The sequence below is a fragment of the Neophocaena asiaeorientalis genome, unplaced genomic scaffold (assembly GCF_003031525.2).
Source record: "Neophocaena asiaeorientalis asiaeorientalis breed wild unplaced genomic scaffold, Neophocaena_asiaeorientalis_V1.1 scaffold432, whole genome shotgun sequence".
NCBI lineage: Eukaryota > Metazoa > Chordata > Mammalia > Artiodactyla > Phocoenidae > Neophocaena > Neophocaena asiaeorientalis.
The window spans coordinates 1,223,871-1,237,837 of NW_020174549.1; the positions used below are offsets into that span (position 1 = coordinate 1,223,871).

Below are 13,967 nucleotides of genomic sequence, written 5' to 3' on the forward strand. Positions count from 1 at the left end.
CGCTCCGTGGCATGTGGGATCTTCTCGGACCGGGGCACGAACCCGTGTCCCCTGCATCGGCAGGCCGACTCTCAACCACTGCGCCACCAGGGAAGCCCCCCAGCTTTCTTTTATTAAGGTGGACAGTGAAGAGATTTACAGAAAATATAAAAGAATGCCACTGTCTCAGTGCAGTTTTTTGTTTTGGAAAATATAGTTGTTTATTTTTCTTAAAAATACATTATTTATGAAAGTATGTAATGGGTTTAATATTATTATTGTTTTTTGCGGTACGCGGGCCTCTCACTGTTGTGGCCTCTCCTGTCGCGGGCACAGGCTCTGGATGCGCAGGCTCAGCGGCCGTGGCTCACGGGCCCAGCTGCTCCGCAGCATGTGGGATCTTCCTGGACCGGGGCACGAACCCGTGTCCCCTGCATTGGCAGGCGGACTCTCAACCACTGTGCCACCAGGGAAGCCCAATTTTTAAGTGAATAAGTACTTAAAATATTTTCAGTTTTAATTTCTAGTATATTAAATATTGATAGGTATTCAGTATAAACAAAAGCTCTTTGGAAGTTTCAGTAATTTTTAAGAGTACAAAGGGATCCTGAGACAAAAGTTTGAGCGACCATTGATTTAGACGATCTCTCATGATTTTTTTTTCAATTCACAATAATTTTGAAGTGCTGAGTTATAATCACACATATTTTCAACAGGGAGCAGTTCTGAAGCCAGAGCTGAAAAGGGACCCAGTCAGTACAAGGGTTAAGTTAAAGATTGTCCCCCACCTCCTTCGTTCTAGACAAGCTGCTGAAACCTTCCCGGCTAACATTCAGGTAACTCATTCTTTCCAGAGAAAAATGGCCTGTTTACAACTTTCATGTTTGTTTAACTAGACAAAGAACTGCATTAATGGATATCCAGGAAGTAGGTTGATATGTATAACAAGATTAATGAGATTCTTTCTCAAGTTGAGCTGCAGAAAATACTTTTTAATTATAGCTATAATAAAATATATATTTTATCAATATATTAATGTATATATTATATATAATATATATTATAAAATTTTATTATAGAATATATGCTGTATATGGTTACCATTCTCCCTAAATATATGGTGATAATTCCTTTCAAACTAGTGCTTTTCTGAGTGGCTTTTTTCCAAAAATGGTAGCACCAGAAACTTAGTCACTTAGGTGGAAAAATGAGTCATCCTTGACTGGAATCCCTCGTGAAGGCAGCGGCCACAACCTCTGGATGCTGCTGCCTCAGTGTCTTCACCCCCGTCTGCCGAATACTGATGTTAATGGAGATTGTCACTTCTTGTTCTGCTTGCCACAGTCGTCTTCTTGTTGCCCTGCCTCTAGTCTTCCCCACAGCCAGTCTGATTTCTGTGTTGCCACCAGAGTTATTTTTGCAGTTGGAAACCCTTGTACTCTGTTGGTGTGGGATATGAGCCCCTCCGGAAAAGCTCTTGCCTTTTGGTCCAAGTAATGACCAGCTCAGTTCTGGAGACAGATTCATTTGAGCATAATTTTGTCATTAGTTACTTACTTTTGATCTTAAATAAGCCTCGGGGTTTTTCCTGTTTTTCTTTAAACATAAAAAAAAATCTGTAAAATGGATGTAGTGATAGCGGTTACCTCATAGCAATGTTGCAAAGACTGAGTGGGTTAGCAGGTAGAAGCTTTAGAGCAGGGTGGCTAGTACTCATTCAGTTAGCAAGTTCTCAGTAAATGGTGGAAAGGCAGCAGTTATGTCCCTTCTGGTCTCCTATCTCACCATACCCTTGCCCTGTACCTTATGCTCCAACAGAGTTTGTTGCTGTTTAAGTATGCTGTTTTCATGGCTCTGTGTCTCCACTCCTGGCATAGTGGCCCTCCCCCCTGTAGCCTGGTAAACATCTACTCCAGTTTCAGGATTTGCTCCGGTGTGCCCCTTGCTATCTGAAATGTTCCCATTTCCTGCCTCTCATCTCTTTCAGTCCCAAAGTAAGAACACTGTCCTCTTGCTCCCTGTATGTGTGTGGTGGACGTTGGCTTCTGCCTTCGCATCTTTCCCTCTTAAGGCTTATTTGTTTAAGTGTCTGTTTCCTCCTTTTAGATGATACAACTTTTATTCCCAGTATCTGGCTCTCTAATATTTGACTGATTTCAAGTACTCTGTTCTGTGTTTCCATAAACATAAAATAATCACAGAGCTTCTTCTATTTCATTTTCCGGGCACTGTTTCCCTGACAGTGTTTTGATAATTTTGGTTCAGAAAATTTGGTTGTAGTAACACTACATTATATAATAAGCAGCTAGAAGTTTGTGGCAGAATATTCATAGACATCCTGTAGGTGTACACTTTATTTATAGTTATTTATGTTTTCAAAATGAGTCCACATGTAATTAAGAAACCTAATACCCCCAAAATAATCTTCTCTGCTCACGTCCCCTGCATGAGAGTGGCAGCCCACTGCAGCGTGAACTCTGTGTTGCTTCCTAGTGGTAGCCCCATGAATTTTGCAGACTTGTAACATCTACCATTGTGTTTGTTGTTACTCCACAGACTGTTAATTGAAGCTACTGATTGGCTTCCTAAGGCCGTCAGCTAAAATATTTGTATGAAAGAGAACTGCATTAATTTCGAAGAACAAGGCGTAGTGCAAAAGACCTATTGTTGAATACTTAATAGTATTTGAAGATAGTAAATTGCTATTCTTGTTAATTGGTATTCTTGACGTTTGTTCCTTTTTCATAGGTGGTGTATGATGGGCTCTTTGGTACAAATACAAATTCAAAATTAAGAACATTATCCCTGCAATTTGTGCATCACATTTGTGTAACGTAAGTTTTTTGAACTATTTATAAAGTCTTCAAGCTGTTGGAGTGATGAAGTGATGCAAGTATGTCTTACCTAGAAAGAAATCGTGTTTGTTTATCTTAAAATATTTCATATTTTAATAGATTATTTAAATTTACTTCAGTTATGTCTCTATTTTAAGTAATAATCTGAAAAGATATGTAATTATGAGATTCTTATATCTTGCTTTGTATGTGTTATTTTTTCAAAAAGCTGTCCAGAAATCAAGATTAAGCCATTAGGTCCAATGCTTTTGAATGGCCTCACCAAGCTAATCAATGAATATAAAGAAGTAAGTGACTTTTTAAAAATTTTTGTTAACATTTTATATTTTAAAGTATTTTCTGTTATAAACTTTGCTGGTCTATATGTTGATATAGTTAAAGTTTGCTGTTGTTCCATCATTTCTTAACATTTTTAATTGAAGTGGTGCAAATTTCAGAAATTACCACCATCTTTTGCCCTGTTCTTTTTGAAATAAGTATTAAAAACTGATATGGATCTTGAGGTTGTCTTATCATTTCTTTAAATAACATTTTAAAAAGCTAGTACATTTTATTTTACTTTTAGGCACTGTGCAAAAATGGAATGAAAAGAATTAAATTTTACTTTATGATTTATTTCCATATAGGTCTATTTGGATTTTCTTGTTTTGAGAAAGTGTTAATTCTTAGGGACTGAGATTTTATTGATTCAAAACTCCGTCAGACTACCAAATACACTACCAAATGTAAAATAGATAGCTAGTGGGAAGCAGCCACATAGCACAAGGAGATGAGCTCGGTGCTTTTTATCCCCTAGAGGGGTGGGAAATGGAGGGTGGGAGGGAGACGCAAGAGGGAGGAGATATGGGGATATATGTAGACATATAGCTGATTCACTTTGTTATACAGTAGAAACTAACACACCATTGTAAAGCAATTATACTCCAATAAAGATGATAAAACAAACAAACAAACTCTGTCAGAACATGCATTCAGTAAATTTTTGATTCCTTAAGCTAAGTGGAATGAGGATTCCTTGGATTGTAGATTTTCAAATCCTGATTTTCCTTGCTGTATTACTCCTACCATTTCTAGTATTTCAGGGGAATTTGCTAAAAAAGGTAAGGTTTCAAGAACTCTAGTTAGTATTTCTTCCTAAGTCTTAGCTAAACATGAATGCATGTTTGCAGTAGTATGGTGACCAGTATTTTGCCATTTGGATTTAGAATTGAGTTTGAATTCTAGTTTTGCTCCTTGGTGAGTTACTTAAATTCTTTGGACCTCTGTTCTTTATCACAAAAAAGAGGATAATAGTATCACTTCATTGGATTATTGTGAAGATTAAATGAGATAATTCATGTAAATTTTTCAGCACAGTAAAGGCATATTAGTAGATATCATTAATGAAAAGCTATTCATTTGTTGTGCAGCTGTGCTTTGGGGCAGTGTTAGGCCTGACTCTCCTGTCTTCTTCTGTTGATTGAATAGAGCTTGCATGGTTCATAAGGCCTTGGGAAACTTTCAGATTATTTTTATGGCGTAGTCAGATTCTTTGGATGGTTGGTAGAAATAAAAATGCTTTGGGGCTTCTAGGGGAGGAACTGTATATTTGAAGATGGGTTAGAGAGGCCAGATAAACTACAGGGCTGTAATCCTTTTACCTTCAGATGACACTGCATGTCTTCCCAACAGATGAGTCTGTAAGAGTGGCCATGTAGGTGTGTGAATCCTATGTTAAATGTATAAACTTCAGCTCATAGAAGTGTTACTATGTTCTAAGTAATGTCAGACTATTGGTTTTCATAAAACCACATAAAATTCTATCTGTATCTTGAGTGGGAACCTCATTAACTCACCCGAATACTATGATCCCTTTAATTTTTTATGGTGAAAGATATGAGAAGAAGCTGTTTCTTATGGTGCAGATTTTTAGACAGTTGCTCCCCAGCTTACTACAATTTTGGGTGAGAGAGAGTGGATCCTAGCCTGTTGGGCAGGTGAATTTTCTAATAAGTTAAGCTGTTTTCCTAGTACGTTGGTGGTGAGTTTTGGTCTTTGCAGGTTATATAGTATTGAAACTATCCTGAACTTAGCACCAGCTAAGAGAACCTTTTCATATATGGCCACTGCATTTTCCTTTTGGAGTAAGTTGGGGAGGTGAAGTTTTGTTTTGTTTTTCCTTTTAGTAGTGTGATGCGTTCTGGGTTTGGACATTTTTGTTTTGTTCAGATGCTGATATCATATAGTTAGGCAGGGTGAGACCTAGGTTTAACAAGGAGTAAAATAATGCATTTAATTGCAGCAAAAAGGTTTTGCTGTTTACTGTTTTTTGTTCTGTCTGCTTTTTGTTCTTTTTTTTTTTTTTCCCTTAATTTCAAGGACCCTAAGCTACTGTCAATGGCATATTCAGCTGTTGGAAAACTCTCCAGGTGAGTAAACTCTTTTTCAGTGAGAGATATCCTCCTGTTGGTAAACTAAGAAAAATTGTGGCATTTAATAATGGATGGAGAATAAACTTATTATGATTCTGAAAGGGTCATAGGTTGTTTAGCAATGTCTTCCTTGTAGAAGGATAATGAATGTGAGACATTTTAACTTACATCTGAAGATGTGTTACCGTATTAAATGGCAGTCTTGAAATGAGATTTTGAACTGGATTGTGTCATAATGTGTTACAGTTTTCTTGTACCCTAGAGACATTTGATTGACCTTAAGTGTTCTTGTTGCTACTTACTACCAGTGTTTATAATCTCTATAATCAAGAGTTTTTCTAGCGATTCTCTTTTCTGATAGCATTATATTATGATTCTGAGCGGCCCTGTTTCCAAAGTTGGATTTTTTTTTCTTCTGCTTAGTATGGTTTCCTGTACCCAGTTCCTCCTGGTTTCCTCTTCCTTCACTGTATTTCAGAGCAGGGAGATAGAGGAGCAGCATCCTCAGTGGTACTAGGTGCTGCTTACACCCTGGTACACACAGGCTCTGTGTTGGCCTGTGTAGACTAGGTCTTGCTCTTCTGCACTGTGTAGGGAAGGAGTTTGGGGGCTCAGAAGACAGCCACTTCAGATCAGCGGATACAGCATAGGGTTGTCAACAAACCTTGTCCCTTGTGTGTTGGCATGAAGTGACAAAGCTCCTTGTCACCTGAGTCATTAGTTTAAATAGCATTTAGCCTCGTCTGTTTTCTTTATTTTAAAATCAGAAATGTTAACTGAATGCATGGAATATTCTAGTGAGAATATCTGGATAATAGGTATATTAATCTAGAATTACATTATTAGACAGTTGAAGAATTAAATATTTACTTTAAAAAGTGTTTGGTTCTTTGGGAGAGGTAATCCAGTGATGCTCACATGGTTCAGAAGTGAAAGTGCAAGTTTAGGAAAGCTTGTGTTTAGTTTCTTTTTTTTTTTCCATCTTATGGAAATTTTTGATAGTAATGATGACCTCATATTCTCTTACAGTCGAATGCCCCATTTATTTACTAAGGATATAGCTCTTGTGCAGCAGCTCTTTGAAGCCCTATGTAAGGTAGGGAAACACCTGGCAAGTGTATGCTTTCTGTTTGGATGCTCACTTGGAAACCCAACAGGGAGGGAAACACTGTTTTTATCATCTTCGTAGGAAGAGCCCGAGACGCGACTCGCTATTCAAGAAGCACTATCCATGATGGTTGGAGCTTATAGCACTTTGGAAGGAGCACAGCGGACTCTCATGGAGGCACTTGTGGCTTCGTACTTAATAAAGGTAGGTCCAACTATGGGAACTACAATGGCTGGTGGTATATGCATTTTACATTTTCTTTTTAAACATATTTTTTAAGCTCTCAGTTTTTTTTTTTTAATTTATTTATTCATGGCTGCATTGGGTCTTCGTTGCTGCGTGCAAGCTTTCTCTAGGTATAGCGAGTGGGGGCTACTCTTCATTGTGGTGTGTGGGCTTCTCATTGCGGTGACTACTCATTGTGGAACACGGGCTCTAGGTGCATGGGCTTCAGTTGTTGTGGCTCATGGGCTCAGTAGTTGTGGCTCACGGGCTCTAAAGTGCAGGCTCAGTAGTTGTGGCACGCGGGCTTAGTTGCTCCATGGCATGTGGGATCTTCCCCGACCAGGGCTCGAACCCATGTCCCCTGCGTTGGCAGGCGGATTCTTAACCACTGCGCCATAAGGGAACTCCTACTTTTTTTTTGCGGTACGCGGGCCTCTCACTGTTGTGGCCTCTCCCGTTGCGGAGCACAGGCTCCGGACGCGCAGGCTCAGCAGCCATGGCTCATGGGCCCAGTCGCTCCGCGGCATGTGGGATCTTCCCAGACCAGGGCACGAACCCATGTCCCCTGCATCAGCAGGCGGACTCTGAACCACTGCGCCACCAGGGAAGCCCGCCCCCTACATTTTTAAGATCAAAATTTGAATTGCTTTTTGCCTTAACTCTCTATAATGAAGAGGAATATTTGCTTTCACTTGGACTGTGATTTATGATCTGCTTTTAATTCTTCGTTATTGGAATCTGATTCTAGGGAAGAAAGAGTAGTGATATTCACAGAGGCCTTATGTTTAAAGCCTTCCTTGTTGGAAAACTGTTCTTAATATCATGCTCTCCCAGTTGCAAGTGTTTTGTTTTAAGTGGTAGCTGAGCACTACAGTCCACTGAGGTGGAGTTCTGTAGGTAACATTGGGGGAGAAAAGCAGAAGGAAAGAAAGACACAATTTATGGATCAAAATGAGTCTGTAGGAAGTAAGCCAGTACCATCAAACATACTCTTCTTCCTTCTAGTCCTCTTCATTTGCCTGCCATGGGAGTTTGCAGGAGAATTTTTAATATCTGTGGTTATATACACATATGTATACATGATATATAATATGCAATATAAAATAATACATTATGTATTTGCTTTAGTCAATTCTTTGTCCTCCATTTCTAGGAGTAGAGAGGGAGATTAAAGAGGGAATGATGTCAAATATTGGTGAGATTAATATGAATTGCATCTTAACTGAAATTTGGCTGCATTGGGTCTTCGTTAGGTCTTCAGCCATGTTTATTAACACATTTATATTGAGGAATTATTAAAGGTTCAGAAAGGTATCTGGTTTCTGTTGAAATATGACAGGATAATTATGTACACTCAGAAGGCTTATTATATATAGTGTCCCACTGTCAAATGCTCTTGGTGTCCAGTGTACCTGGTTCATGATCATATAACATGGACAAAGAAGTATAGGCTTATTTGGAAGCTCATTAGAGTCAAATACTTAAAACTTTTTGTAGGTAACCTTACAAGGAAATGGAATGCTTGTATAATGCACGTGGGTGCTGGTTATACTTATGCAGATCAAATCATGTAACAGTATTACGAAGCCAAAGGTAATTTATTTTCTTTTCTCGGACTACATGTAAGGCAGCCAGACCCTGGGCTAAATCATATAGACTGGTCCTTAATATCATCGCCCTTTACAGTAGCTGCAAAAATGCTAAAGAGCAAGAACACCTGAATAAACGAGGTAGTACATGTTTCTAAGCATCTCTCATCTCACTTACGTTGTGACTGGAGGAATGACCCAGGGGGAAGATACATGAGAATAAAGCTTAATCATCAGTAGACTCTACAGCTGCTTTTCTGGTTGAACTTCCTATTCGTAGATTACAGTCTTAATCTATTTAAGTTAATTGGATATATTTATGTAGTTGAAGCTTTGCTTTGGAGTCAGTTTTAATTTAAGAGCTAATCTGAAAGCGTTGGTGGTATTTTGCTTTAAATTTGTAGGGATTCCAAGTAAGCTCTGTTTGTGTTCCCTGCAGAATATCTGAATTTCACTCATGTGACTGAGAGTTTAAGAGTTGGAGAAGCAGAGGTGGTGGCTAGAAACTGCCGCAGTGACCTTGGTCTGATGGTTGGGCTGAGGATGTACATCTACAGAGAGATTCTCTGGTTATGGTCTTGGTGGGGTTTCCTGCTCTACTTGGAGTGTCCTCTTAGATCATAATAGTATTCTTTAAATAATGTCATTGTCCAGAGACTTTTAAAACAACATGATTAAAGATCTTGACTAAATGATGTTTTATTTATTTAGATATATTTATTGAAATATCAACTTAAATTTTGATTGTTTACAATTAAAATGACTCGACTGGAATGAGTTGTTGGTAATTGAATTCTTTTTTTTTTTAATCTCTGTGTGTGTGTGTGTGTGTATGTGTGTGTGTTCGTGCGTTTATGTGTCAAATAGCCTGAAGTTCAAGTTCGACAAGTGGCTGTGAAATTTGCCAGCACGGTGTTTCCCTCAGACCATATACCGTCCAGATATTTGCTCTTATTAGCTGCAGGAGATCCGTAAGTTTCAAAAGTGTTAATTTGAATTTGGGTTCATTTAAAATTTGGTTGAAAATTGAATAAAACTTATGTTGTTTGCAGTGTTCCTCTGTGGAACTTAGGAGCAATTTATTAGAGTTAAAAATATGGCTCCCTTGATACAATATATAGACCTGTAGTCATATCCTGTCTTGTTTTTTCCTGTGGGTAAAATTCAAAGATGAAAGCCACATGACTCTCCACATCTAATGAAATTTCCAAAAAGAAGCGATTGCTTATCATGTATTTTATGCCTCTTTGCATAGATAGCCAAAAATATATTTAAGACAGATGACAAATAAAATTGCTGTTCTTAGTCTTCATATGATCATTCTCCAGTTGGTGAAATTTATTTATGTTTCTTATTTATCTTTCTGAAAGACGGGAGGAAGTTCATGGAGAGGCACAACGAGTTTTAAGGTGTCTTCCTGGTAGAAACAGAAAAGAAAGTGCTTCTAAGCAGATGCCATCTTTCCCAGAAATGGTATATTATATCCAGGAAAAGGTATGGTATTTAACTTCAGATAATAGTTTAAGTCATATAATGAATGATGAAAATAAACCTACATTTTTTTAGGTGACACATTTAAAAATGCTAATCACTAAATGTTGAATGGTTAGTAAAGTTTCTAACAATGTTAATACAATAAGAGGAAGGTACGAAGTGAGGAGAAAAATATAAATCTCAAATGTAATTAATCTGTTTTGCCCAAATCTAAATTACTTACAGTTCCTTTTATGTTTTTCAACATTTTGGCTGTGTTTATTTTATTTTTTATTATTATTATTTAAACAATTTTTATTGGAGTATAGTTGATTTACACTGTTGTGTTAGTTTCTGCTGTACAGCAGAGTGAATCAGTTATACATAACTCTCTTTTTTAGATTCTTTTCCCATATAGATCATTACAGAGTATTGAGTAGAGTTCCCTGTGCTATACAGTAGGTCCTTATTATTTATCTATATTATACATAGTAGTGTGTATATGTCAATCCCAATCTCCCAGTTTATCCCTTCCCCCCTTTTCCCTCCTGGTAAGCATAAGTTTGTTTTTTACAACTGTGACTCTATTTCTGTTTTGTAAATAAGTTCATTTGTACCATTATTTTTATTGGCTGTGTTTAAAATTTTTCCCCTTGGCATGACGTGCTTAAAATATACCTTTTTAATTTTTAAGGGTGTTATTTAGGGCAGCATAAGTTTAAGAATGCTTCAGGGAGCAGTTGAGACTTTTCCCACCATGATCATAAGAGAGCATTGCATCTGCTTTTGCAAGTCTCCTGTTTTTGCTGGTAGATCAGAGTATTGACAGTCATGACCCCCAACCCTGACACTATCCTACTTTTTACATTGATGTTTCTCTTAGTGTGCTGGGGGGATACCTTACAGCCTTTCACTTCTACTGGTGGTCTTAGCTTTTGGCTTAGATAGACATCTTAAGGGTGCTGGAGGTCAGTATGTAGCAGCCAGGATTCTCTTCTCCATAACACTGTCATATTTGTGGGCAGAAGATGCTTTTGTGCTAATATTTTCCTTCTACCTCTATTATTAATGAAAATAACTGGAATGCAGTGCCCTGGGGTGACTGTCAGTAGATGCCTGGAGTAGGTTTATTCTTTTTATTTTATTTTATATTTTTTACTTGCTACTGTGTCATCTTTGCAGCTTTTTTCTTTTCTCCTTTCTTTTTAAAGTATAGTTGATTTATAGGTTTATTCTTTTTTTTTTGCGGTACACGGGCCTCTCACTATTGTGTCCTCTCCCGTTGCGGAGCACAGGCTCCGGACGTGCAGGCTCAGCGGCCATGGCTCATGGGCCCAGCCGCTCCACGGCATGTGGGATCTTCCCGGACCGGGGCATGAACCCATGTCCCCTGCATCAGCAGGCGGACTCTCAACCACTGCGCCACCAGGGAAGCCCAGGTTTATTCTTTTTAAACAAGCCAGGAAAAGGCAACACATCTGTAACTTAGGGTTTGAGGTCCATGCACAATCAAGCATGATTAATGGAAAAATGTTTTGACTAGAAAAAAAACAGTAACAGACAATAATGTAGCTAGAAATACAGTTATTTTTGAGTTGAGAAAGGGTACACGTGCTTTGTTTTCCAGTAATTGATTTTTGGGGTTTATTTTTATTAGGCTTCCCATCGAATGAAAACACCAGCCAAGTACATGACCGGGACCACTGTCCTTCCATTTAACCCAGCAGCCTTTGGAGAGGTAGGACTGACATATATTTCTATTTTGCTTTCGCTAAAGGTTCTTAACGATAATGTCACAGTCAAAGAGATGACCGTGAATTTTTTGTGTTCTAGGTAAACCCATATAGTGACGTCATTGTTTTATACCAGGTTGTTTATTACGAAAACGGTACTTAGTAATTGGTATTATTTTAAATCATAGTGGAGTCTAGAAATACATTTGTCTCAGTGAGATTCTCTTCGTGAAAGAAGTAGATGCTCTGCCTTGATTGCTATTGGGAATTTACAGCAAATTAGATTTGAATTTTAAAGCCAACAATATATTGAGGTTATTTGGATTATCCAGTTTTGAAGGTTGGAGAATTAGATTAATTTATCTCATTTGCTAAGGGAAATTCTATTGTTTTAGTCATTGATTTGCACTAATTAAATGGCAAGAGATAATCTTGTTCAGAGTAAGAAGACTCACGATGAAATTACTGCCTGTCCTGTTCTAGCTGTCAAGGAAAGAGCTTCCAGAGGACTCCTTAGTAGCTAATTTATGTCAGAGGTTTTTAATGACGTCGTAGCTGCTCTTCTGTAGATGATTTGAACCCATTTTTTCAAATTCTCGTGTCAGTGGAGATTAAATGCAGCTCAAGTTCCACAGGAACAGATCATTGGTCCCGGGTTTCTGCCCAGTGTCTGTCTGTCTCTCTCACATACATACACACACATCTTTAAAAAAAAACACAATGATTTTCCTTGTTATATTTTAGACTTTAAAAGTGGAGTTTGTGTTTTAACTCCATTAAACTCTGTTAAAAAGCACTCTTTGGATTATAAAACTGGTTATATAAATTCTGCTCCCTTGTGATAATTTCAGTTCACACGTTGAGTCGTGTTTTCCATCTTCTGTGAGGGTTGTTGAATAGCTTTTGAAGGAAGGTGGGAACTGTCACTTTGAAGAACATCTCCTGCCTTGATTTTTTGAGACGCTTATCTGGTGTCCTTCTTCCTTCTGTCTGTAGATAGTCCTGTACTTGCGCATGTGCCTGGCTCACAGTGCGGGAGTGGTGCCCACCTCTCAGAGTTTGGCTGATATGCAAGATCATGCCCCAGCCATTGGACGCTATATACGGACTTTAATGTCGGGCAGCCAGGCAACACCCTCCTCGTCTTCTTCCAAGAGTGGGGAAACCAACCCTGTTCAGATCTACATCGGCCTGCTTCAGCAGCTGTTAGCAGGTGTTGGAGGTAGGAGGTCATGCCGCTGAGGATTATACTAAAGCACTTAAACAAAAATCTAATTTTAAACTCAGCTGAGAATTTATAGCAAAATTATTTTCTGTCTTCTCTCCTGCAACTGAACATGAATCTCTGTTTCTTTTCTAAACTTGCCTGAGTTCATCTTTGATACACTATTTCTTCTTTCAGAAAGAAATGCTTAACAATAGGTAATATATTTTTACTTTGGAAGTGGGTGTGAAGAACAGGGCATCTTTTTATAGACAATAAGTCTGTAAATTTGTGTATTGAATCACGTACTGTATTTAGGTTAACTTTTGTTTTGTAGAACTGGGGAATGCCTCCTAAAGCTGTAGCCTTGTGCTTTAAAGGAAGTTAGTGATCCCTGTACGTTTATTGCTTTTCTTGAAATCAGAATGGTTCTGAATTCCTTCTTATTTAGGTTTGCCAGTCATGTACTGTCTATTGGAAGCTGTCTCAGTGTATCCAGAAAAGCTGGCTACCAAATTTGTAGACAAAACCGAATGGATAAAGGTATATCCTGTGCATGTGTATTTCTTTTTGATTCTGTATATTTTAAACTTTGGTCTCATGATGTCGCCTTCCTACCAGTGTTTCTGTGGCCTTTTCTGCCTTTAGGTCATTTTGAAACTCTCATCATTAAACACTTACTGGGAAGCAAGTAGGTCCATATATTGCAGTGATCCATTTAGGTGAGAGGGGGAGATGAATTGGGAGTCTTTTAAGTAAGAAAAAATTATTTTTCTGTTTTAAAAGTTTAAAAAACTAATAAATATATATCACTTAAGTAAACAATTATGTAAGACGTCTCCTTTGCATAGTCTCTCAGCTACCCAGATCCCTTCACCTTCCTGCCTCTTCCTCTCTCACCCGACAGACATGCACAGGTCATCACTTATTTGTATATGGTGTCCCTTCTAGAGTTTACTTACGCATATACACACAAGTGAAATTAGCATTTTTGATTTTTCTTCCTTTTTTCACACAAAAGGGTATTATACTTTTCACACTGCTTTGTACCTTCTTTCGCTTAGTGTTAGAACAAGGAGTTATTCCTATATAACTACAGAGAGAACATCCTCTTTGTTTTAACACCTTCATTGTTTTCCACTGCATGAATGTGCCATAATCTATTGTAGGTCCTTATTGATGGTCATTTAGGGTACTTCCAGCCTGCTGCAGTGAACAATCCATCATTTTGAATATGAGTGGGTTTATTTTTAGGTAGATTCCCCAGAAGTGGAATTGAGGACACATGGATGCAATTTTAAGAGATAATGCATATCCTCCATATGAGTAGTTCCAATTCACACTCCCACCGGCCATGTTGGAGAGTATTTTTGTCCCGTGGTCACACCAA

At 38.1% G+C, this 13,967-nt stretch overlaps 1 protein-coding gene across 2 annotated transcripts in view; it reads left to right on the plus strand.

Annotated features, from left to right (window-relative positions):
- Positions 1 to 13,967, plus strand: part of ECPAS (Ecm29 proteasome adaptor and scaffold) — a 97,533-nt gene that overhangs the window by 48,084 nt on the left and 35,482 nt on the right. For both annotated transcript variants that reach the window (XM_024757267.1, XM_024757268.1), the window contains 11 exons: positions 696 to 815; positions 2,728 to 2,813; positions 3,043 to 3,121; positions 5,193 to 5,242; positions 6,275 to 6,341; positions 6,435 to 6,557; positions 9,035 to 9,138; positions 9,538 to 9,661; positions 11,298 to 11,378; positions 12,370 to 12,595; positions 13,029 to 13,120. In XM_024757267.1, coding sequence (XP_024613035.1) covers positions 696 to 815; positions 2,728 to 2,813; positions 3,043 to 3,121; positions 5,193 to 5,242; positions 6,275 to 6,341; positions 6,435 to 6,557; positions 9,035 to 9,138; positions 9,538 to 9,661; positions 11,298 to 11,378; positions 12,370 to 12,595; positions 13,029 to 13,120 — 1,152 coding nt within the window. The remainder of the gene's footprint in view (positions 1 to 695; positions 816 to 2,727; positions 2,814 to 3,042; positions 3,122 to 5,192; positions 5,243 to 6,274; positions 6,342 to 6,434; positions 6,558 to 9,034; positions 9,139 to 9,537; positions 9,662 to 11,297; positions 11,379 to 12,369; positions 12,596 to 13,028; positions 13,121 to 13,967) is intronic.